Raw genomic sequence first — 26,628 nt, forward strand, 5'->3', positions numbered from 1 at the left:
AATAAGGGACAGATGTGTGTGATAATTCAATAAGCAGATGGGGGGGAGTGGCTGAATGCCTTGCTTGGTGTGTGTGTGTGTGTGTGTGTGTGTGTGTGTGTGTGTGTGTGTGTGTGTGTGTGTGTGTGTGTGTGTGTGTGTGTGTGTGTGTGTGTGTGTGTGTTACATGAATGCTGGCTGGATACCAGCCAAGGCATGACAGTTTCACAAATGAGGAAGTCTATTTCATCTTTCTATCACCACATGGCAGGTGAAGACAAGTAAAAAAAACAAGGAGAAATTTCAAACTTCTACAGTACAGGCCAATCAGAGCATCATCAGGGAAGACACATCATCCACCTCGAAGGCCAAAGTACGAAACATTTATTTAACATCATGCTCACATGTCTAGTTACTTTTTGACCCCTGTATAAAACCAGCTGTACATTTTATATATGCTGAAATACAGAACCTCCACCACCAGAAATGTGCCATTGTACAATTATTGCATTGTACATACAGAATGGAATTAAAATGATCAAGAACCTATTTTGTTCAAACAGTGTGACATTATGATGCCACTGAAATATGAAGTATATTCCTACGCACCCATGTACTTTCTCTCATTTATAGTGCAGTAGCCAGGGTGTGCGGCCTAGTATCCTCTCATAAGGAAATGGGAGAGAGGCAATCAAATGGGACTGACTGGAAATTGACTGATGGAGCAGCATCTATTCCCTCTTCTCCTCCAAATATGTGTTTTCTCTGCAGAAGGAGGCTAGGCAAGTGTTATGGGATAAAATGATGATGGCAAATCAGCAATCTGCTGTGTTCTCTAAAAGACTAATTTGGCTTTTTTGGTAGTTTTTGCTCATTCCCATGGTTTCCTTCTTTAGTTGTTCTCTACTCAAAAGACAAGAAGTCAGCAGAAGGCCTATGGTTGAGTAAGCAGGTGAGAGGGGTCATAGCTATTCGACTGACAGTCCACAAGTGATTGCAGTGTTATCACAGGAAAATATCCATGAACAATCAAAACCAAGTACACTGTTTGAATAAATATGGGTGACATATATACATATTCCTAATAGTGTTTGGTATTGTTGGTTTGTTTGAAGTTAATGTAAATAGCTGTGTGTAGTATAGCAAAAACTGTTTCCACTAATCCAGTCATGCAAGTCTTAAAATATAAATGCAAACATTTATATTTATATTATCAATATGATATTTATATTATAATATCACACTTAAGACAACAATTTGAAATGGTGCATTAGAAGGTGACAGAATTAGATTAATTAAGAATATTAGTCACATTATGAGAATATGAGGATATGAAATATTTCCTTATCTGACTGAGCTGCTACTGTTAAGCCATCCAAGTATATAACCAAAAAAGAAAGATTTCATATTTAATTATTTTGTAGATAAATAGATCTCAGATAAGTGTAATCACAGCTAGCTTAATCAAACATGGCTTATGTTACAATATCTGAACCATCATGCGGTGGGAATTGTTTCATATCAGGTGTTTTGGTTTGGGGTTATTTGTTGTTGCTGTTGTTTTGCACTTTCTATGCTAATATGCTAATACAGTTTACATCAATTCAACATCAACTCATCCATCCACCTTTACTGGCCTCATGCCAGAACAGCATGACAAACTGCTTATTCACCGGGCTCGCTGGCACAACATGCACGGTGCGTACAACAATGCCACAGCACCAGATGGAACAGGGCAGGCCAGTACAGAAGTACAAGGACTAAAAAATAGTGCAAACACATATTGTACGAGAGAGAAACCATTGGCAGTACCATCATTACTCTCTGTACATACACACAGAGCACTGTATGATGTAGGCAGTATAATGAAGGCAGAAATACAAAAGCTATGGTTCACAATGATACCAGTAAAGGTCTGATGCTGTCATTGCTTGTTATTGCTATGTTATTGTCAAGATGCTATGTCAAAACATGGCTACTGTACTTTACAATTTTAACTGTATAGCTGTTTACACAAATAAGAGTATTACTATGAAATCTATATTGCAATATAAGTATCAAGTATCATTGGTTGCTATGCAACTAATCAGATATAGCTGGTTGCTATGCACCCGACATGGTCCAAAACAGCTACAAAATATAAGGCACAAAATGCATTTTAAATGTTTGCTGAAGGTGAAAGCATAACAGAGGAAAAATATATATACGTATACCATTGCTAACTTTTTTGTCATCCTAGGGCAAGGATTTCCTAAGCTTCATACCAAAAATATCTCTAAAGCTAAGATGTAAAATAAAAAGCAAGTTTAAAAAAGAGCATTCACAGAATGTGTAATTTTGGATTTTAAAGCAGACTTGTACTGCTATATTTATTTATATATAATGAAAATGTTAGTATAACTGCATAAAATAATATCATACTTCCATTGTAAACATGTCGTATCAGATTGTACAGTGACCTCTAAACTTCAGGCAAAAATACCTTAGGCCTAAGGTCATAATGCCTTAGACCTTCCTGTTAGGAGGACGTTCATGACATACCCATGAAGCACTGCACCTACTATAACCCCAGACTAGTAAGATATAATGTATTCTACATATTATTGTAATATGCAAAGAACTTGGCTGTTAATTAATCCAGGTTAATTATCTAATATGCCACACAGAGAGGTTTTATAGTCTTTGGAAGGCCACATTTGTGGGGTGGGGTGGGTGTGTAATGGAGAGAAAGAGAGAGATAAAGAGAGAGTGAAACAGTGTTGTATTCTTTCTTGTGTATGTGTGTGTATGTGTGTGTGTGTGTGTGTGTGTGTGTGTGTGTGTGTGTGTGTGTGTGTGTGTGTGTGTGTGTGTGTGTGTGTGAGCGTGTATGTCCAAGATATCCAGATATAAGTTCAGTCTTAAGGTCTAAAAACACTCTAAAAGAACAAAAGAGTGTGACCTTTAAGCCCTAAGCTGTCAGCTGACCAGGTGGCTAAACATAGTGGAACACATGACACAGCTACAGCACACTGCATTCAGCCTACCTGCTCAAAACACAACTTCCAAAAACAAACCCACATGGAATGCCTGAAGGGATCTGGTCTGTGTGCCTGAGAGAGAGCACTGAGAGTCTGGCTTTAAAGAATCTGACTGGAGTGGTGTGGCAGGAACAGTGCTGACGTTTCAGCATTCTCTGTCACAACCCAAGCCGCACAGACAACAGACCTGCTGTGTGAGGTGAGTGACTTTACCAGTTAGAATCACCACACACAAACACAACACGAGAGGCTACACAGCCCATAGAAATTGTTTTCGCAGAACAAGGCAAGTCAGAGGAAGGGAGAAGGAGGGGCCACCTGAGTGTGACAGAGAGACGACCAGGGCTGTGAACATGTCGCTGTCGTACAGAACAACTAACACCACGCATGAGCCCTAACCAGAAAAGAAGAAAAAAAAACTGAGAACTGACAACGAGCTAAACGCAAGACATCACAGTTGCTAAGGCTGCTTAGTACAGCATGTGAGTCAATGAAGGCTTTCTGTGAAGGTGTGTTCTGGAATATGCAATCTTCTGGAGTTTAACTGTGTTGGGATTTCGGGTTGTTTGTGGCAGATGGATTTTCCATTAACACTTGGAACTCTCAACCACGACCGTTGATATCCTTGAGATCTGAGTGTATTGTTATGGCGATGATCGCCCTGTTTCGGGGGAAGTGGGGGCAAAAGACTTCGGAGGGACCACCAAAGCCACTGCCTATACCCTCACAGCCCAGGCACGACGATGAAGAGGATGATGACAACCTTCCCACTAAAGCGCCAATCCGGCGGAATTCCCGCTTTTATCGGTCAATGAGGAAAAAGAAGTCATCAGTGTCATCCGAACAGCAAGAAAGTGAGAAACGATTTCATGTGTTTACTTTTGGGCTTATTCTCAGCACTTACAGAAGTTTGGTGACCTAATGTTTTTCAGTTTCTCACCTGAGAGAAAAAAATGAGCTCTATTTTCTTCTTTTGGAAGTCATGCTTGTTTTTAGTCTCTTTACTTCTATCACACTTCCATGATGAAAAAACAGAGAGCGAAAGATTATGTAGGACAGTCACAATCCATTTTGTGAAGTGGGAATCTAGATATGTCGATATGTAGATTTGTTGATATGTAATCACTATGTGGGAACCGTTAAGGAAGTTCCTTGCAATCGTTACTAATTATGTTATTCAATATATTTTTAGGTAGTTTTCACTACTACAATGAGAAAAGCCTATCCAAGTGTCTGTAGGTCATTACTGTTGTGGAGAAAGTCAGAGGGTTCTAGAGGTATGCTTTTATGGTACTTAGATGTTTTTTTTAATATATATAGTAGGCACATTTTCAATAGAATTAAACAACAACAACAACAACAACAGCAACAACAACAACAACAGTCATACTTGTGCATTTTCATTTTTCATTAGAGTGAACATCTGGATTCATAGAATGTTCTATGCATGCCAGGTTTAACTCCTTGTGAGGTTTTATTACTCGAATTAAGCTTTAGGAATCTAAAGATAATACTATTATGAAAATTTCCCCTTTAAAAATTCATCTTAGTGCTGCTTAGATCGACCTTTTAACTTAAAAATACGTGGAAGCCCAATTGTAAATCAGTTTCATTTCAAAACAGGTTTAGCCTGTTCTTGGAAACCAGTCCAAAGATTTCAAAACACAGATTATAATGTCTATAATAAGAACAACAGTGTGTTGGATATTGCTTGGTGGATGGCTTTTTGGGGGAGAACAATCAGATGCAGGTCCCTGCCATGTCATCCCCCTGCTCAAAAAAAAAAAAAAGTAAAAGAAACCCAATGGAACCAGATGAACTAGTTTAAGGGTTCAGAATGCTTGAGGTCTGTGTGCATGTGTTTGTGTGTGTGTGTGTGTGTGTGTGTGTGTGTGTTTGTGTGTGTCTAGTGGTTTTAACTACTTAGAGGCAGCATTTACCATATCAGTTTCCCTCAACATTTTCATACAGGAATTAATTAATTCACATAATATTTAATTTCTGCTGACTACATTTCTATACAAAAAAGAAAGTACATCACATGTTAATTCCTGATTATCATCAGTGTTGTACTTAGTTGTGAAAGCAATGTGCGTAAAGTTTATCAGACTAGGTCATCAAAGCATTGGTGCGTTCTTAAGCATACATGCACTATATGAGGAAGTACTGAGATTTTTTTCCCCATTGAGATACTCAGACATTTGAAACATTGAGACATTAAGATATTGAGACACTCATGTTTTGAGGCTATAAAAATGGGATGGGCAGATAGGCTAAAGTACACTGCCTACAAAATGGTGTAAAACTGATTTTCTGAACTCGTCTAAAACCGCAGGTCTGTTTATTTGTTTAGTTTTTTAATAATACAAGTGAAGTGTAAGGAAGGCTCTGGGCAAAGTATGAAATCTTTTGAATTTTCAATCAACAAATGTGACTATCAATGTTGATATGGAATTAACAATGATAAGGAATCACTGATGACAAAATCGGTGAACATACGGAGCTGACAACACAAAGTTGTGAATTAATTATATCTACATAATATTTCACTGATACTGAATATGTTTATATACAAAAAAGAAAGTACATCATGTGTTAATTCCTGATTGTCAGCAGTGTTGTACTTAGTTATGGAAGCAATGGGAGTAAAGTTCATCAGACTAGTCCATCAAAGCATTGGTGCCTCCTTAATCATACATGTACTGTATGAGGAATTGCTGAGTTTTTTTCCATTGAGACATTGAAGACATTGTGACATTGAGATATTGAGACTAATGTTTTGAGGCTATAAAAATTGGATGGATAAATAGGTTAAAGTACACTGCCTACAATGCTGTGTAGAACTGATTTCTTGAACACAGCTGAAACCAAAGAACTGATGTGTTGTACCAAAACATCAATGGTAAAAGTAATTTCAGAATGTTACTATATATATATAATAATGCATTTCTCAGTCTTTCTCTCATGCATGATTGTGGCAGACCAATAAAGCACAGTAAAGAACATTACAATAAAAAAAGAAACACACAACACGATTACTGACAACATAAACTAACATCAAACACATGTACATAGTCTTGGTGAGGTGGGTGGTATGTATATGTCCATTTGGCTCTTGGAAGTGGGGACAGAACAAATGCAGATATTTAGTGGGTGTTCCAGTGCCTAAAGTCCATCACTCTATACAATCCACCCCCACAGAGGTTAGGCTGGCCTGAGGGACCAACAGAAATTTGGTTCTGTGCCAAGAGAACCAAAGTGTATGCAGGAATTTTGAGCTGAAGAAGGCAGAGATGTGAGGAGGGGCAGGACTGTGCAGAGTTAAAGCAGTGAGAAGCAGTTGATATTATGCAGTCGGTCTTGATGGGAGTCGGATCAGAGATCTCAAATACATACATAGAGATTTCTAGAAGCCCAAATTATAAAGTTTATGATTATCAGCATTTATTTCAAGGAAACTTGATGGAGATCCCATTCTAAAACTATGGGTATTAACATGGGAGTTAATATAGAGTTGTCACCTGCTTGGTGGCTATAAAAGCCTAAACCTTTCGGGGAAAATTGGGAATTTCTAGGCATTCAGTCGAAGAGCATTTGAGGTCAGGCACTAATGTTGGATGAGAATGCTTGACTCGTAACCGACATTCCAGTTCAGTTCATCCTAGAGATGTTCAGTGGGGGTTGAGGTCTGGGCTCCTTCACACCAAACTTGTCAAATCATGCCATTATGGACATCACTTAGTGCAGTCATACTGGAACAGGACAGAGCACTGTTGCCACAAAGTTGTCTAAAATGTACTTGTATTCTGTAGCCTTAACATTACGCTATACTGAACTAAGGGGCCTACCCCAAACTGTAAAAAAAACAAACAGCCAGAGACCACTGAATCACTTTCTTGTATTAAACTATACTATTGACACTATGCACTATAAAGTAAGTAACATTATCCTGGATAATGCACCAAACCTTGATTTGTCCATCAAACTGCCAGATAATGAAGTGTGATTCATCATTCCAGAAAACATGTTTCCATTGCTCCAGAGTCCAGTAGCAGCATGCCTTACGTGCTTTCTAAGCTGATGCTTGGCATTGCACAGAGTGATCTCATGTACAGCTGCTAGGCAGTGAGACAGTTTGGAACTCTGTAGTGAATGATGCAACAGAAAGTTTTGAGCGAGCTAAGCACTTCACCGCTCAGTGGTCTCGCTCTGTGAGTTTTTATGGTCTACAGCTTCATGACTGTGCTGCTGTCCTACATGTTTCCATTTCACAATAACAGAACGTACAATTCACTGGGGCACATCTACTACTGCAAGAATTTAACAAATTTGGCAAAGGTGGCATCCTGTGACACTGTCATGTATAAAGTCACTGAGTTCTTTAGTACGACTCATTTTACTACCAATGTCTGTCCATGTTGGTTGCATGGCTATGTGCCTGATTTTCCACACTTGTTAGCAATGTGTGTGGCCATATAATGTACATGTTTTTATGGAAGAAGAAAAGCCGTGATGCACCCTACTCACAGATGAGTGGGATGGCATTTACAGAACAGAATTGTGTATTTCTTAAGGTCATGAGAGTTTCAGAAATGATCCCTATAATTCCTGCAGACCAAAATTCCAAAGAATTTCATTTATTTTGGAACCACAGGTAATTCTCAATCAATTTTAATGTGAAATCAAGGTTACAACAGATTATTTCAAATTACAACAGTGAGTTTCATATTTGCATAATTATCTTTAAAGTGATCTAAATTTTTAATAATTGACTGATATTTCCCCCAAATAAGCAGTATTTAAATAATTGATGGATTTAAATGCCTTAATTCTTGCATAGCAAAATGGATGTAGATGCCTCATATAATGAACAACAAATTCTAATCAGTGTTCTTTGTCACTGGGGAGTCAAAACATTTTGGCTACAGGCTATGTTATGTCTGCTCTAAAAACATCTTTTGCATTCCATAGTAACAAAACTCCAGCTTAGTAGTGGTCGTGTCATGGTTTTGGATAGGTTTTGTGCAATAAGAACCATAGGACATTATGGTGGGAAACAGTGATTGTGTTTTGTAATTGTGATTGCCCATTCTCACCTATAGTCACAAGATATGGGTAGCGAGTGAAAGAATAAGATGGTGAGTACAAATGATGGAAACAAAGTTTCTCTGTAGGGTTGCTGAAGCCTCACTCCATGATAGGGTGCGGAGTTCTGCCATCTGAGAAGGCCTCAGAGTAGAAATGCTGCTCCAGAAGAGGAGAGGAGCCTGTAGATTGAGAGGAGCTTGAAAATTGAGAGAAGCCAACAATGTTGGCTTGGGCATCTCATAGGAATGCCACCCACTTTGACTGTGGCACATCCTACTGGAAGAAGGCCCAGAGGCAGACCCCGGACTCAGGACCTGGATTATGTCTCACATCTGGCCTGGGAGCATCTGGGTCTCCCACGGGAAGAGATGGTCTGTCACAAGGAATAGAAAAGTCTGGCCTGATTTTCACAGCCTGCTACCATCACTAACCCCTCCAGGAGAAGCAGAAAAAGATGAGAAGAGATATGAAATTTGGGATATTGGTCACATATTGAAAGCGTTGCTCGAGTTACTACACAGTTTAACAGTTCAGTACTTAAACAGATTAATTGCTGCTCACTTAATTGTTGACTTGCTTGATTTCATTTGTGTTTACAACCTACAATATTGCTGTACTAATTCCATACCTGACTAGGGAAACACAGCTCAAGAGCCAACATTTTAATGCAAATATTCTCTCTGTTGCCCACTCTCTCTCACAGACTGCTTGTTCAGTAAATGGTATGTGTCTTTGTTCTATCATGTTTTATAGTGCATCCTTTAATCCATATAAGTGAAATGTTTCACTAAGGAAATCTACAGTACACACAGAAACGCACAGTCTAGAGGGTGCAACCAACAAAAAATTATTAATTATCTATAAATTGATAAAGGTTAATCATTGAGCAAATGTATTAAATGACACTGGACCTATACCACAGCAAATAGAGCATACTTTGAGTATATTTTATCCATAAATAATAGTTTCTTGACAGTATACACAGCAATGCCACAAACTGAGATATGAGATTAGCAAAGTTCAGTCAGCCAGTTCTCCCAGTGCTGTGCTAGAGTTTAGATTTGAGCTAAGTATTAAAACAGACTATATATAGAGCTCAGTGGTTAAGGTACTTGACATGTAATTGGAAGGTTGCCGGTTCAAACCCCACCACTGTTAAGTTGTCACTGTTGGGCCCCTGAGCAAGGCTGTTAACTCTCAGGTGTATATATATTCCTTAGTCTCAGGCTTGTAGCTTCTGTGTGTGTCATTTATGCTCTCTGATAGAATATTACCATGAGTTAACATTAGATACTTTTGCCTGATGTTGAACTGCAGGTGTATTTATATAAAATATTTTATATCAGCTTTGAACTCTTTAGGCATTTTAAAAATGAATTAACTTTTTTTTTTTTGTGTACATACCATCACAGTGACTGTGCTTTACCAAGATTTATTCTATTCTATACTTTTTTGTTCTATTTTTGTAGTTTTAAGACAATCCTAATCTTAGCATTTGCAATTACAATAAACTTGCAAAGGAAATTACAATAACAATACATTAGACATTAGATGCATCTCCAGTTCCTGATGAGTTGCCTGTATTCAGTTAACTAAACCTACTTTCCACACAGGCTCCTCCCCTTCTCTAAAATCAGTGTCTGACTCCAGCAGAAGGAGAACATCAGCATCGAGTAGGTCTCCACTCTTGCCTCGAACCCACTGGTGAGTGGTAGCTTTCCATATAGTGCTTTTGATTGTGAACTAGTGATCCCTCATTGAACCATATTGCATAACATTTGTGATTTGTCTGTCTCCTACACTAAACTCTCTGGATCTAGCACCAACCACCTACACATCCTCACATGCTCTCTCTCTCTCTCTCTCTCTCTCTCTTTCTCTCTCTCTCTCTCTCTCTCTCTCTCTCTCTCTCTCTCTCTCTCTCACACACACACACACACACACAATCCACACAAAACATTTCCATGTACAGTCATTTCAGTCCAAAGAACACTGAATCAAGGTCGCAATGATTTACTTCCAGAAGAGCCAGCATAGAAATATATAATCACTTTCCCAGACCTCTGCATAAACTCTTTGTATATGTGTGTGTGTGTGTGTGTGTGTGTGTGTATGTATGTGTGTGTGTGTGTGTGTGTGTGTGTGTGTGTGTGTGTGTGTGTGTGTGTGTGTGTGAGAGATAAGTATGTATGCAGAGTTTATGAAGTGTCTGTGTGTATACTGTATAAGTGTGTGTAATTAGTTTTCAAATGCATGGCAGAGTTGATAATATAAGAACAAGTTTGAATTTGTATGTGGGGCATGTATGTGTGTGTGTGTGTGTGTGTGTGTGTGTGTGTGTGTGTGTGTGTGTGTGTGTGTGTGTGTGTGTGTGTGTATGTATGTGTTTGTGTAGGATTGTGTGACTGCATGTGGGTAGGATTGGACAAGCCACACTGCTTTTTCATGTCTTATTATCTGTATTTTTAAAAATTCAGTCCTCCCTCACCTCTCCATTCCGGAACTCCGTTGCCAAGCAACGGGAGTGCTGTGCAGGGCGGAGCTCGCTCTTGGTCTCCGACAGCAACGGCGAGAGATTGGCGGCACAGAGGCGAGATGGAGGAGCTGAGTGCCCGCACGAGCAGTGCCTGCACCATGCAGGACAACGACACACACACACACAACACAGTCAATCCCGACAACATCTCACTCAGGTAAGAGCCTTAACGTGTAAACTTCTTATTTAGTTGTGAGTTGATAGTATATGTTCTGTGTGTATTTCTGTATATTTGTTAATGTATTTGCACATTTTTATGTGTAGGTGTGTGTAAAGAGGAAAGAGTAAGAGATCAGAAAAGTATACAACATAATATTTATACAAAAGGGTTTATGTTGGTTGTAAATTCTAAAAAGGTCTGATTTTGTTAAAGGAATGACCTTTAATTTAGAATTAGGACTACATGCTGATGATTTCAGGGAAAAATAATTATCTTTTAATACTAAACACACACACACACTAAAACACTCTAAACCCAGCCTTAACTTCCTCTGTTGCTTTGGTGTTGACTTTCAACAGGCTGGTGAAGGCTGGTGAGAACTCTGAAAACACAATCCCAGAGTACTTCGGTCACAGTTTAAACATCGTGAAGCGTGTCCGTGAGTGCATAAAACACACACACACACACACACACACACACACACACACACACACACACACACACACACACACACACACACACACACACACATGCACAAGCACACGCACGCAAGGACACAATCACACGTAAATCACAAATCGTATCTATGTCAATTTATTTTCTGTGAGAGTATGTAATCAACGTGTGATTGTGCACATCTTGAGGGATGCTGCACCAGTTGTCACAACGACAGAGACTGAGAGGGAGCTCGAGAGAGAGAAACAGAGAGAGAGATAGAGTGGGTGGGTGAAGGACAGGTGGAGTGTGTTTTGAGAGTGGGTGAAGGGCAGGTGGAGAATGTGGGAGATATCTTTAACAGGACAGAGCTGCTAGCTTCCTCATTAGTGTATCAGATTTCCTTTTCTTTCCCTTCTTTGCTGCTCCATTCAGTTCAATTAGGTTTTTTTTTTTGCACTCCTCACCATAGACACATAGAAGTTTTTACAGAGATTTATACCCATGGAAAGGAAAGAGTAGCAAGGAGCAACCCTCACCCCCTTGAGGTGGTATCTGAAAGAAACCTTGACAGGAAATAAGATCATAAGAAGAACATATCTTTGACTGTCACCAATTAAAGAAGATGTGATGAGAATTTACACAAGCAGGATTTATATGATATGGAGAGAGGATCTAGGAGCTACGTCACAGTCTCAGTGGAATGGATCTTATATAGCATCTCAAATCAGCTAGTTTGGCTGACTGTGGCATCCTCTGCCTGGTCTTGTCTCTGGACTGGCAGTAACTAATCCGGTCTTCTTCTTCTTGATTTTTGTCTATACCACTGAGCTATTCTGTCTCTTTGGTTTCACGGCTTGATTCCTGTATATTTGACGTATATTATATAAATAAATGCATTAGGCTATATTTGGCATTTATTTAAATGGTCTATTCATATGAATCTTCTCTTTCCCTGCAAGTTAGTATAACACTCATAACAAGCTAGACTAGACTGACACAGAGTCAAGTGGATTTAATGCAGGCTGGTTTTGGGAAATTCACCTTTCTGTTTTTCCTCACTTGGTTTAAAGTGGATACTGTAAGCCATTAGCAGTAGCACGCAGAAGTAGCCAAGCTGACGTGGGCGTTAGCTTACCGTCAACTGATTCACCATCCCTAAATACAAGAGTAACTTCAGCCAGTGTGCGAATGAATAAATGATAAGTGTTTATTCCCTGTCATACAGCAGTTTTTTCTCATTTATTTCTTCAAAACTGTGACTGAGAAAACAAAATCTAGCACTGTGAGTGCTTCAGCCGCACTTCCGATATGCCTTAATGTTGGTGTACTGTGGTATAATTTTGTTGTCCAATGGGACGTTGTGTATTCTTTTGTGCTCTGCCCATGGAAAGACAGGGTCGGGAGAAAAAAGGATGTTTTTACCGTGATGCACATAATAGGCTTTAAGGACTTACAATTTACATTTTAATGCCTTACATTGTACACACACATGCTACTGCTGAGGCTCAGAATATCTCTCTCCCACATCCTTATGTAAGCACACCCACCTGTAGGACATTATGAAACAACCTCTCTATGTCCAAAGTCACCTTTTGAAAGGGCACAAACACACACACACACACACACACACACACACACACACACACACACACACACACACACACACGTTTGGTTTCCTACACAGTGGATCAGCACAAGATAGGGAACCTCTAATGGAACAGGTTGAGTCATGTAGTTGTAGCTATTCATGTAGCTAGAGACTGCTAGCTAACATACTACACTCCCATAAATGGTACTGACAGAAATCCAGTCATGTCAGTTTGTTTTTTGGGTCTGCCCTTGGGGTGAAGGGGTTTGGCAGGCTATAGTGTATTAGGTGGGGGTGGTCTGATACATTTGACAGGATTCAGATTCAGACTGTTAGTCAGTAGTTCAGAGTAGTGCTGACTGTTCTGTGCTGTGAAAATGTCCTGTTTGCTAATGTTGTGTGTAGCAGATTACTGTCTGACCAGACATTATCAGAAGGTACAGAGTAGTGCCAGTAAAGAGGCATTTCTGTCTGTCTTTTAAACAGGCTACCATAGCGTTTTTTGTTTTTTTTTAAACAGGCTATCATTTCTGCCTTTTAACAATAAATGGCAGTGTGCCAGTGAAGGCCCTGCCATGCCTTTTGAACAACATGTGATTTGGACACAAACATTTTAGATCTCTTTATACCCTCACCACGACCACCACCACTTGTCCCTGTTTGAGTGAAGTTTTATGGTCTTGGGATTTTACTTAGTTTGAATGGGCGTTCTTTCACCCTGAGTTTCACTGGGTTTGGATTCGTTTGTATCATCTTAGCTTGGTGATTGTACTGGGATTTTACTGGGTTGGGATGGGCTGTCTTGATTTTTTTTGTGTATTTTGCTGCCATTAGAGCTAAGATATGTAAAACTGATGGAATTTAGAAACAAGTCATTTGATCAACATGTTTTACTACCATCTTAAACTTCAGGTCTATTATTTAGTCTATTATTTAGATTTTTTTTCTCTTTGTTATTCATCTCTCAACTCAACATGCCATCCTAAAGTTAAAAGTCTGCATTAATTACCCATAAAAAGAATAAACAAAAACAGTCCATGCACATTAATAATACACAAACAATTGTAAGACATTTTGTCAATACTAAACATACCAGTTAATCATTCAGAGTCCAGGTAGGAATAAAACAAGTTAACTCTCAAGGCTAATTACTTTTCCAAAATCTAATTGGAGTCTGATATTTGAGTGATTAGAAAAAGTCACAAAATGTCTATAGTCTAGAGTCTATAGAGTCTATGTCTGTCGAGGTGTTCGTGCCAACTATGCACCAATCAAAAGACGTCATGGGGCACCTAGAAGAAGAATTGAGAGCTTCACAAAGAATTGGTAAAGCAATGGGATTTCTAAAGATCTGAGTGTTTATCAGTCTACAATAAGACAAATTGTTTGCAAAGGGAGTAAATTGAGAGCTGTTGCTACTCTTCCTAAGAGTGGGCGTCCTGCAAAAATCACAGAAAGAGCACAGCATGCAACGCTGAAGCAAATGAAAAAGAACGCATGGTTAACAGTGACGGACCGGCAGAATTCCCATGAACTGACCAATGTTCTTTATTGTCATCTGTCCACTCTAAGGAAAATACAAAGCAAGAAAGGTTTTCATGAAAAGACAGCATGGAGGAAACAACCGTTCACCAAAAAAAAAAAAAAAAAATGTTGCTGGAAGTGCCCAGTATACAAAAGACCATCTAGATGTCGAAGACACTGTTCTGTGGACAGATGAGACAACCAGTAAATGTACAGCACTATGTTTGGACAAAAAAAAAAGTGGGGTACGCTGACACCAAAACTTCACTCTAACAGTGAAGCATGGTGTAGGGAGGGCAATAGTTTGGGGCTGTTTTGCTGGAACATTAAAGGTTAAATGATGTTTTTAGTTTTGACAAAAAGAATAGTTGTTTGTATAATTGTACAAGTGTAGTGTCTTTGTCTACTACTGTTACATTAGTTACTGATCAATCCAGTAATCCAGTAATCCAGTAATGTAATTCTATAGGTTTCTTTCAATTGTATGGAGTTAGTACTGAAGGATGACAGATACAAATGGGATGAACAATGATGCCTTTTTACATTTTTTATAACTGTTTTCATTTAGATAATTTGTAAGTATTGATGGATAGGGGATGGTATGCACTGTACTTTTTTAATATGAAATGTTCTTAAAACATAAATATGTGTGGACATGCATTATTGTAGTGTGTTATGAAGACACATATATAACTGTGTATTTTCTATGTCCAGCATTCCTGTATCAGGAGTATCGAGATACGTCTGAGCAGCAGGAGATTGAACAACGGCGGCAACGAGATGGACTTCCACCCACAGGCCTGGGGTTGGAGTTGGAGGTGGGGTCAGGGGTGGGGTCGGGGGTGGGGTCGGGGGTGGGATCAGGGGTGGTGTCCCCACCAGTCCTGCAGCTGCAGCTGCGCAGCACAGCGCGCTCTCTCAGCCTGTGGCAAAACCTGGATGCTGTGCAAAACAGCGGCCTGCTCAAGAGCCTGCCCCAGCGAGAGGTCATCCTACAGGAGGTAAGATATTTTACATGCACACACACACGCACACACACACACACAGACACTCAGTCACCTGACACATACTCATACTCCATTCTAAAAGCATTGATGTATCTGGCACAACGTAAAGTGTAGGGGGTGGTGGTAAGAGATCTTAGGCCTTTTTCAGCTTTCTCAGACTGAATTTGTGTTTCAGAATTTGTGAATTCATGTGTCAATGGAATAATATATTATACACACACACACACACACACACACACACACACACACACACACACACACACACACACACATATATATATATATATATATATTATCATTGTTCATCCCATTTAGAGTCCTGCTCTAATTATATATACATATATATATATATATATATATATATATATATATATATATATATATATATATATATATATATATATATATATATATATATATATATATAGAGCAGGACCCTAAATGGGATGAACAATGATAAATCATGATAAATGATAAATCATGATAAATGATAAATCATGCACCTCTGCCTAGTGGTCTAGTGCCAACAGACCATACAGTTCCCTTTCAAAAATGTGGGTCCTTAGTCTATGCTTGAAGATAACAATTGACTCCAAGGTAATGGAAGTTAAACAAGCAACACATGTGAACGTACTGCAGGGGGACTGTCCTACCTGTCGGCTGGTTGCCCAGATGAAGAATAAACTGAAGCCTACTCCAAAAAAGGATTTTCAGTTGAAAATGGCCTGCTGCATTTTAGTTTATCCCAAGACAAGGCTGTTCATCTCTATAACTGGCTTTTTTTTTTTTTGTGAACAAAATAAAGAAGCCTAACCTTCTCCTTCCCCTTCTACTTCCTGAAGGCCATGTTTGAACTGGTGACCTCTGAAGCATCCTACTATAAGAGTCTGGAGCTCCTGGAGACACACTTCCTGCAGAATACCCTCCTAATCAACACTCTCAGCCAATCAGACATGCACTTTCTCTTCTCCAACATTGCTGAAATCATGAAGGCAAGCGAGAGGTGTGTCTGGATGTGTGTCAGTGTTTGCATTTGTCTATGTGCCTACAATAATAAAACCTCACCTGATCAGTGCTCTTACAACAAAATTCACCTAGTGAGTTATCATAATCTGACTTGAATTTGAACAAATACAAATCACTTTCATCTTATGCCTAAACAAATAACTCATTTTTTTTTACCTATATTAAAAGAGCAAATTACTATTTCACTGTATTATCCAGAATTATTGTCTTTTTTGTTAAACATTTTAAAAAAATGGATAAAATGTATTTAATGGTTCATCAAATGTACTATTTAATCAAAATTATGAAATAATGTACAAGGGTAATGTGATAGGATTATTTACAGAAAATAATGCGTAGCAACTATTTTAAGCCCTTTCGTAAAACACAATCCTAAAGGGACCATTCTCATTCTACACATTCTGCTAGACCATGTATCCATTCTTCAGAATCCATGATTTTCAATTATGGACTCTTCTAATCTCTAAACTGTCTTAGGTTAACGTTAATGGACCTTTATGTGGCTCTGGAGGAATACTTTATGCTGAGATGACTTAGCTTTAGCAATTTAAACCACAGTCCTTAAGGTCCAGGTCCTACAGATTTTCCAACTTCCCTTTATCTAGGCTCAATCAATCAATGATAGACGTTGATTAATATAGAGGGTTGTTTCTTTGTTTCTTTATAGAGGGTTTCTTTTTAACAGCTATGAATTTTGAAAAGCACAACCCATTATTGACCTGTGCTTGACCTGTACTGGGAAGCAGAAGTAGAATATAAAAATAGGCTCTTATTAAACTCTTCCATTGACATCTTGCAGGCCTTCTCTTTGCTGGTCTGTAGGGGAAAATCAAGTTCAGGTCCAGTCGTTGTCTGAGGGGCCAATGTCAGGAACTGAATAGCAGAAGTGGGGCCTCACAGTAAAATGCATACTGGTCAGGCAGTGCCGTTAAAGACAGCTAAAAATAATTGACTTAACTGGTGTCATAACTTTATTATATTTAATAAAGTTAGTAAAATGATTATCATAAAGTTGATGTATACGTGCAGGTTTAGTTGAACTTTTTAATGGTAGGACTAACATATGTAAGTGATTGTATAATTGGGATGGGGATGCTAACAGTGAGAAATACCAGCTTTCTGAAGTTTTTGAAGTTTCAAGGCCATGTCCTGCCTGATGTGGGAGAGCTTTAAGATGTAGTTTATGGGGTATATACATGTATATATCACCTTGCCTGTTTTTAGACAGGCAAACTGACATCTGTGGGTTTGTATTCTGCACCAGGTATTTGCTATGCTGTTAAATCAACTTAAAATTCTTTGTTGTTCATATTCATAGTGTGGTGTCCTTTGTGTCCTAAAAGGGTTACAAAATCCAGGACCAGATTTGGAATCAAGGTCCAGATCTAAGTAGCTATGCTCTAGACAGGGACTAACAAGGTCTCCCATCCACATAACAGATCCACTTATCATCTTATTATAATCTTAGAGACCTGGTGACCCCAAAAAGCAACACTGCACTGCACTGCACTATGATAATTATTTGCCTCTAGAACTCTCCTATGCACCATACAAATTTAAATTATTTTAATCTCTTAGTTGGTTTTAAATCTCTGGACATATACATGATCATTTGGCTGTCGATCTTATCCAGAGTGGCTCTGAAAACAGTAGAAGACATAGTGAAAAAAAAACGAAACAGGGAATATGATTTGATTCATAACTATAAGACAAGAGTCTTATCTCACCTGCATGCAAATGTAACTTCAGGCAGAAAAACATTTTAAAGAGCAATTGTGTGCCTCTTGTCACCCCCATATTGATCGATGAGTAACAGAGACAGTCACTGTGAAAGGTTTCTGTTAGTTTTTATTCACAAGTATTCTAAGGTTATCAAGAAATGTTTTTAAAATATATAAATATTCTAGTTTTTTTTTTTTTTTCATTTTTGACTAAGGGTTAATATTCCTCCTGCAGTTTGCTAATCTTTACCAAGGGTGCAGAAAATTCCTAAGGAAACTGTGCTAGAAAAATATAATGTTATATTTTCTGTTATTGGCAATCTGAAATCTAATGCAAAAAATAGTTTAATTGAATTAAGTAATTTAGAGTATGAGACCAAGATCAAATGTATCAAGAAATAAGATATATACATTTATATGTGTTTGATTTTACAATTCCTCAAAATGTTTATCAGATAACCAAGTCTTCCGAGAAAAATTGTTAGTTCATGGTCTAACAGTTCAGTTGCCATGTTCTCCTCAGATTTCTGATGGACTTGGAGCACAGGATTGAAGAGTCCATCCTGATCTCTGATGTCTGTGATATTGTCTATCACCATGCTGTTAATCACTTCCACGTCTTCATCAGCTACGTAATTAACCAGGTCTACCAGGAAAAGAACTATCGGCGTATTCTGTGAGTGCACTCCTCACTCTATGGCCCAGTGTGTGTATGTGTGTGCTCTTTTTGTGTATGTGTGTGTGTGTGTGTGTGTGTGTGTATTTCCTTGTTTGTTTAGTGGCAGAAAGAATGTGCATGACATGTATGTGCTGTACTGATCATACCTGAATGAGGATGTGTGTGAGAAAGATTTGTTTAGGTGAATACAGTGCAACAATTTTTCAATCCAAACAGTCTAAGAGATTCAGTGGCACTGAGACATTTAATGCTGTTTTTCAGATGTGAACTGTTAGGCTTCATGCCTGGAGGACAAGATTATTCAGTAAAAACTGTGTATATCTTTCTAAAAACAATACTGTACTGAAAGGGCTTGCTTACTGGCCTACAGAAATAATTAGTTCTGGGTGGGGTTGTAGAATGAATGACAGTTTTGTCCTTTACAGTTTACCTGCATTTGCCATGACAATTTGCTAAAACATCAGGTTTACTATTTATGTTCAACTACAATGGATGCTGCATCACTGCTTTACTGCATTGTAGTGGTGTGTTTTGTTGGTAGGTGAGCCAGTGTAAATTTCGGTGAGCTGATACTAAACTCATAAAAAGTTAATATTCTACTGCTTAGTATTTTAAACTTCATAACACCACGGAGGGAATGAACTGGTGTCAATCTCTAATTAACATATTCTCTAAATATTTTGGGCAAATTATTTATTTATATGTTTGTTTTGGTGCGCTTTTTTATACAAACATTTTCTGGTGAGAATTGTGAATTCTTCAAAGAAGATCTTAATCTGGAAATAAAAATCAGTTAATAATGTAAAATTAAAATGTATATTATCAAAACTTCATTGCAGATGCTAGATTATAATATGCCATCTTTTAATGTCACATTAATAAATGTGACATTAAAATGTCACATGCATGTCACATTTCGAACTGACAGCTCAATTTATTCAGATTTTCTTTAAAAAAGAAAGTTTATGTTAATAAATAAGGAGTATACTGATTTGATATGACATAATATTACGAGCACCCTGTACACCTCAAGAAGCCACAACAAATATGTTCAAGGATTCCAGTTCTTCTGTGATCATATCTTTGGCTATAGCAAATATCAGGGAAATTTACAGCATTACAGCCTAGATCACTAATGGAAAAACCTGACTGCTCTCAGCGGTCACATTTCTGTTTGTTTGTTTGTAGTCATCACAAATACAAAGACTTGACCAGTGTGCACGCCCATTGCGTATCTGTAACTCACTACATATTGTGTGTGTGTGTGTGTGTGTGTGTGTGTGTGTGTGTGTGTGTGTGTGTGTGTGTGTGTTTTAGACAGGAGAATGCTGTTTTCCGAGAGAACATGGCTATTCTGGAGAATCAGCCAAAAGTCAGAGGCCTGTCATTCACCTCCTTCCTCATTCTCCCCTTTCAGCGAATCACACGCCTTAAACTGCTGGTGCAGGTAAGAATCAGCCAATAAAATGTTTTTAAATATTTACCTTGACAATAGTTTGCCACCACATGCCTGACTCTGACTGGCAGTAAGACTTTATAGATGCCTGTGTATGTGTACACTTAATCTTTTTTTTTTTAAATTCCAGATTTGTACTAAATGTGTATACGAGTAGACATAAAACCTTCAGGATGTGTTTCTTACAGGCATAGTTAACAGGCCAGAGTGGTAGACACACACTTAATAGGACAGCACACTGTACTCCACCTGTTTTAGGTTACTGGGTGTACCCAGATGTTAGTAGCCTCAAGAGAACATATTTTACACACCCAGTTGTTTTGTCAGGCCTGCTCCCTGAACAACCTGTAGAGTCAACTCTTAGGGACAAGTCTACCTGCTGCAGAAGGAGTCTGTGATGCCATGAAGCATTATTAAGCAGTTTATCATGATTAGAGGCATACCTAATAAACAAACAATATATTTTATGTCATGTTACTGTAAATATAGATGTTAGCTAAACATTTGTTAATACAAAGTTTTAAGCATAGTGTAAATTAAAACTGCACAGTGCAGACAGGATTTCAAAGAAGCATCTATATTTAGGCCCTAGTTATGTAATGTGTCAAGAATGTGTCGAGAATTAGACAAACTGAACATTAAGTCATGAAACCATAGAGTAGGTGTTTTGTGCTAATTTTGCAAAACTGGAAGTATAACAGCTAGTGCATTAATTACAGTTCTAATCCAAATCCAGACACAAATTTCACATCTGCTTTATTTGTCAATGTGTTCCAATGATTAGTGGCATATGTGTTTAAAAGGATCTGTGTCCTTGTTCCAGAACATTCTGAAGAAAGTGGAAGAGAGCTCTGACAGGGAGAAGAATGCTATAATGGCTCACCAGGAGTTGGAGAGGGTAACATACATTTCTGGTTGTACCTCTTGTGTGAGTGATGTGTTGCAGGCATGTCTCCTGTGTGTGAGAAAGCATCCGTGTGAGTGCCTATTGTGCTGTTTTCGAGGTGTGGTGATGAGTATGACTGTTCTGTTTTCAGCATGTCTGCGGACTTTCACCTGTTTGACACATCTTTACAACATTGCCACACCTCAATGTTGCCATGGGAAGCACCTGTCCAATTAGCTTAATTATACTTGATTAGCTTAATTATACAGATTTCTGCTTTATCTTTTTTTTTTCCCCAAAAAAAGAGTTATTTATTAATTTAGGATCTCTAGTTACAGTTACAGGTTATTTGTTTGTTTTTTCATGTGTGTGTGTGTGTGTGTGTGTGTGTGTGTGTGTACACTTAGATTGTGAAGGAATGCAATGAAGGAGCACGGAAGATGAGTCGCACTGAGGAACTGATCAGCATTGAGAAAACTCTTGAATTCAAATCCAAGGTACATTATGTAAAAGCCAGTGCAAGAAAAAAAAAAATTGTTTTCTTGGTCCTTATTGACATAGTTGTCTCACTTCATTACAGAGCATGACGACTTGCCTTGGTAACATAGCAAAGGTTTTTCTTTTTAAACAGAATTTTATTTTTATTTTTTGGTGACAAGGCCCTGTGTGAAAAATATTTTAGATGTGGCTGGATTTTGTTTGAAAATATGTAGTTGGGGAATGTTTTTGTGTAGATCTTTATCTGCTTACTTAATGTTGCATCACAAAAAAAAAAAAAAAAAATCAGACTAACAGAGTAGTTATCATTGTATAAAAAATATATTGTATTGAAAGTACATAATTTTGCCAAGTCACTCCAGTGATATTTGAGTCTTTTCTTAAGTATAGGTAGCCTGTAAAATAAAACATAAATTGTCATACGTTGTTCAGATATTCGACTCAATTAAGTTTTTTAACTTTTATTCATGTCACCTTTTATTATGACTTGTTTGACATGTTGAGCCTTGATCCCTAGTCAGTACCAGTGATCTCTCACTCCCGGTGGCTCCTGAAGAAGGGGGAGTTGCTGCAGATGTCTGGGCCCAAGAGCACTCGGACCATGCGCAGTCGCAAACTTTACCATCCCATCTACCTGTTCCTGTTCAATAACCTGCTCCTCATCACAAAGCGCAGCTCCAGGTCAGCTCTGACATTATCATAATGCCACACACACCCCAAACACAGCACAATAGACACTCACACGGGTGATACCCATTCCCCAGCCATCATGCCACAAATATCTTCAAAGCGAAACTGCAATTCCAGCACACACACACACACACACACACACACACACACACACACACACACACACACACACACACACACATCAATACAGCATCAATAGAGCATCTGGTAATCTGGTAATCATGGTGATATATATGCACACACACACACTCCAGTGGGGAGAAATTCCAGGTATTGGACTCGTGTTGTCGCTCCATGCTGAGGACAGAGGACATGGAAGACCAGGGACAGATGCTGGCCTTTGTCTTCGTCCTCAAGCTGCTGGAGAACCAGGAGGACAGGCCCGTCAGCTACATGCTAAAGAGCACCAGCATGTGAGAGCTTCTCGCACCCCTGAACTGCTTGAATGCCTGTGATCTAGATGCATTTCTTGAGACAGGGCCCTTCAGCTATTAATGCTGTCATCCATAGCTAGGCTTGCCAAGCTCCAGACCTGCTTTCAGTGATTCATCTGTGGAGACAAAAAAAAAAAAAAAAAAATCCCATACTTGCATACTAATTTGCAGTGGTAGGAGGGTGTTGTTTTCAAATCAAATCTGTCATATCACATCTTTTAGCATGGATGATTATAAGTGAACATCTCCTTCTCTCTAGTGTGATGTACAACAAGAATGAAAAAACCTCAAATACTTTAAAACATAAACTTTTTCTATGCCAGCATAAGAAGATTGGAATAAATAGTGTTATGTAATGATTTGAAGCAAAATTATTTGAACCACCCCATTGAGCTGAGACTTTCCCATTATGATAGTATGATAATGAATTCTTGCATTACATTTTGTCATATGGATGGTATGTCAAAATTACTTTTTATATCAGTGCTACTTCAGGAACAAGACTAGACCTCCTTCACTCATCATAAAGACATGCATTATGTTGAGGATTATGCATGAGGCATAGTGTTGAGTATTATGTGTTATGTTACAGAGAGTATTTAGAGTATTTAGAGATGTGTTCGGCATGCCTTACTGTGGTTATGACTGCTGCATTCTGAATGTCTGCACAGGAGTGAGAAACAGCGTTGGATCTATGCCCTGACTCCCAATCGGAGAACAAGATTCATGTCAACCAGCACTCACCAGCCAGGTACCCCTCACACACACACACACACACACACACACACACACACACACACACACACACACACACACACACACTCACAAACAGGCACGCACACACACATGCACACGCACACGCACGCACACACACACACTCCTCATCCACAGCACTCACCAGCCAGGTACCCCTCACACACACACACACACATAAACAAACTTACACACACTCCTCATCCACTAGCATTGACCAGCCAGATACCTCACACACACACACACACACACACACACACACACACACACACACACACACAAACACACACTAAGCAACTCACTAGATAAGTACCCCTCACACACATACACATATACACACACATTTCTACACACTCACACACCTGTCATCAACCAGCACTCACCAGCCAGGTACCTCTAATACACACTCACCTGTACACTAGATAACACAGCAGAGTTGACAACTGAATTAGAATGCTGCATAAAAACAAAAAAGGGTAAAAACTGTAGATAACATAATACCCATACCAGTACCCATACTGAAACCTTAAATATCAGCTACATATGCAACAGGGAATGAAAATGTGTGTGTGTGTGTGTGTGTGTTTGTGTGTGTGTGTGTGTGTGTGTGTGTGTGTGTGTGTGTGTGTGTGTGTGTGTGTGTGTGTGTGTGTGTGTTTGTGTGTGTTTGCGTGTGTGTGTGTTTGTGCGTGTGCATGTGCATTTGTGTGTATTAGACTCTCCTCAGATTCAGTGTATCCAGTCATATTCAGGCCAGGAACCTGATGAGCTTTCTGTAGAGATGGCTGATGTCCTGCTTGTCCTAGAAAGAACTGATGATGGTAAGAAGGCCTAAAGAGCTCTCCACTACACCCCTACATCCTTTTACACACACACACTCACAAACACACACACACACACACACACAGAATATTTTTAGTTTTGTCTTTTATTTCCTAGGGTGGATTTTGGGAGAGCGTCTGCATGATGGGGAGAGGGGCTGGTTCCCCAGGCGTGTGGTGGAAGATATTCTTAGTGCAGAGGTCAGGGCTCAGAACCTGAAGGAGTGCCAGAGGATTCAGCTGGCCCAAGGAGCCCCACAGGCCTCCAGGGGGCGCCGCTCAGCTAAATCCACATTGTATAGTCCCACCTGGATTGACCAATCAGAGCAGGAGCTGTAAGCGGCTTTGATAAAAGCTCCTCCCACCACCTCCATTTGGAAAAAGTGACCCGCGACCCTGAATCAGCTAAGATATCATGACTTCACTGGATGATGCCACTGGTATTCATTCTGTCTCAAGCACTCATTAAATGAAGGTCAGAGGTCACGACTGAGGTCCAAGAAGGCGCTGTGTTCTTGCACTCTAAATGTCTGTGTTTTTGATGGCTACTTTCATAAACCCCTAGTTCTGTACAACCTGTTGAGCATGAAAAATTGCAGCAAACTCTTTCTGGGGACTACTCTTATGAAGGCCTTCCACTTCAATTGTCCAAAAGGGGCATGAAGACATTTGACAAATGATGAAAAGCATCAGGTCGAAGACAAATGAAAAAAAGTGCCAGGACTGTTTTGTTTATGGAATATTCGAATGTACATGGTTACACATTAGCGACGCTATTGAGTTATTTTTGGTCTGAAGCCCTGAGGATGAGAAGGGTGTGTACTGAATTGTGTACCATTCATTTTTCCCCCATTGACAAAGTTTTAAACTGCTGCAAAATAACTGACTTTAAATAGTAGTTGTCATTGGTGAACATTTTGTTGTTAACAGTAGGAATGTTGTCCAAAATGGGGAGCACGGAGATGGTGAGTTTTGCACATCCTGAAGGAAAGATTTTAAACACACACACACACACACACACACACACACACATACACACTTGCGCAATACGTAAAACACACACAAACACTCAGAAAGGGTAATCTTGTACAACCAATCTAACAATAAGTGCTTCCTAAACAGAATGCCCATGGAATATGCAGATGGTTTGTGTAATTTGTGTGCACTTGTATGCATGGTAAAGTACATATGTGATGTTCAATGTGCAATAAAAGGTAATTTCCAGATTACTGTTCTATTTAATTTTGTAATGGATAATTTATTGTTAATGAAAAATAAAGTTTAAATGCTGAGATGCACACTCTGCCTATCAGTCTGAATCTTTAATAGCTGTAAACAATGGACGAATTGTAAAACATAAAATAAAATTGGGGGGATGGCTGGTTTCACGTGAGGGGGTGGGGGGACCAAAACTGGTATGCTACAGACACTGTAACACAAACGTAAAACTTCGTGAACCAATTCATGACAATGGTTTTTAAATCCATATTTACTTACACACCATGCTGATGTTGCTAATCCTTTGTCCTAATATTTCATATACAGAGGGTGGCTTATCTTTAAAAAAGAGGGTGGGGAAGGTAAACGCATACATAACCAATTTGATCAAATTTATTTTAGACTCACTTACAGGACCAATAACAGTTGCCTTGAGAGGCTATATGGCCAGATAATCTTATTCATCTCCATTCAGCTGTACCTTATAAAAAATGTATATATATATATATATATATATATATACATATATATATATATATATATATATATATATATGTGTGTGTGTGTGTGTGTGTGTGTGTGTGTGTGTGTGTGTGTGTGTGTGTGTGAGACATGTGAGAAGGTAGGACATATATGGTCAAAGCAATGCTATGGTCTAATGGTCAAAGCAATGCTAAAATAGCCACACAATATATCATGACTGTAGAAAGCAAATGGCAATATTAAAGGAAAGCCAGACATTTAGGTATATTAGAAATCCCAGCTAGACACATTTTTTAAGTCCCTAAAAGAGAACATGTCTGGGAAAAAGAGGAACCTAAGACAGTAGCCTAGAACAATCATACTTAACCTATGGGTTTTCAAAATAAACAGCAGACAAAAGATTTATATTACTGATCATATTTTTGATGATTTGGCTAGTAAATAGTAAATAGTAAAACCATGTTGTCTTTGTCAGCTAAAACAGATGAGCTCTGTAAGCTGCAAAAACATCCTTAACTAAAGAATTCAAATTCTGTGCAACATTAATAAAACATTAAGGGTAGAGTGAAATAGTCAAATGTTGAAGAAACAGCAAACAAGAAACAGGAAAGCTGCTATCTGCT

General features: G+C 38.8%; 1 protein-coding gene across 5 annotated transcripts; it reads left to right on the forward strand.

Annotated features, from left to right (window-relative positions):
- The first annotated feature begins 3,009 nt into the window (after positions 1-3,009).
- On the forward strand, positions 3,010-25,604 carry ngef (neuronal guanine nucleotide exchange factor). 5 transcript variants are annotated; one of them, XM_035527809.2, is made up of 16 exons: positions 3,010-3,198; positions 3,575-3,853; positions 9,701-9,791; positions 10,565-10,780; positions 11,143-11,222; positions 15,048-15,334; positions 16,183-16,343; positions 18,611-18,763; positions 20,084-20,213; positions 21,046-21,120; positions 21,516-21,605; positions 22,124-22,287; positions 22,551-22,709; positions 23,402-23,481; positions 24,200-24,304; positions 24,423-25,604. In XM_035527809.2, exons 2-16 carry the CDS (start codon positions 3,646-3,648, stop codon positions 24,641-24,643), a joined length of 2,220 nt encoding a protein of 739 aa, XP_035383702.1. In that variant the 5' UTR covers positions 3,010-3,198; positions 3,575-3,645; the 3' UTR covers positions 24,644-25,604. The 5 variants fall into 5 exon arrangements, with proteins under 5 accessions (XP_035383702.1, XP_081579777.1, XP_081579778.1 ...); XM_081723651.1 differs by having other exon boundaries at positions 3,011-3,198; positions 3,280-3,853; XM_035527808.2 differs by lacking the exon at positions 3,010-3,198 and adding an exon at positions 3,215-3,481.
- Positions 25,605-26,628: the final 1,024 nt, after the last annotated feature.

The sequence above is a fragment of the Electrophorus electricus genome, chromosome 11 (assembly GCF_041902795.1).
Source record: "Electrophorus electricus isolate QZ-2024a chromosome 11, ASM4190279v1, whole genome shotgun sequence".
Lineage (NCBI taxonomy): Eukaryota > Metazoa > Chordata > Actinopteri > Gymnotiformes > Gymnotidae > Electrophorus > Electrophorus electricus.

Bases quoted from the DNA above. Each gene is read 5' to 3' on its own strand.
- ngef (XM_035527809.2), top strand. From the start codon at position 3,646: ATGGCGATGATCGCCCTGTTTCGGGGGAAGTGGGGGCAAAAGACTTCG. The intron at 11,223-15,047 runs GTGAGTGCATAA...TTCTATGTCCAG, and splicing joins AAACATCGTGAAGCGTGTCC to CATTCCTGTATCAGGAGTAT. The intron at 22,710-23,401 runs GTGAGAGCTTCT...ATGTCTGCACAG, and splicing joins ATGCTAAAGAGCACCAGCAT to GAGTGAGAAACAGCGTTGGA.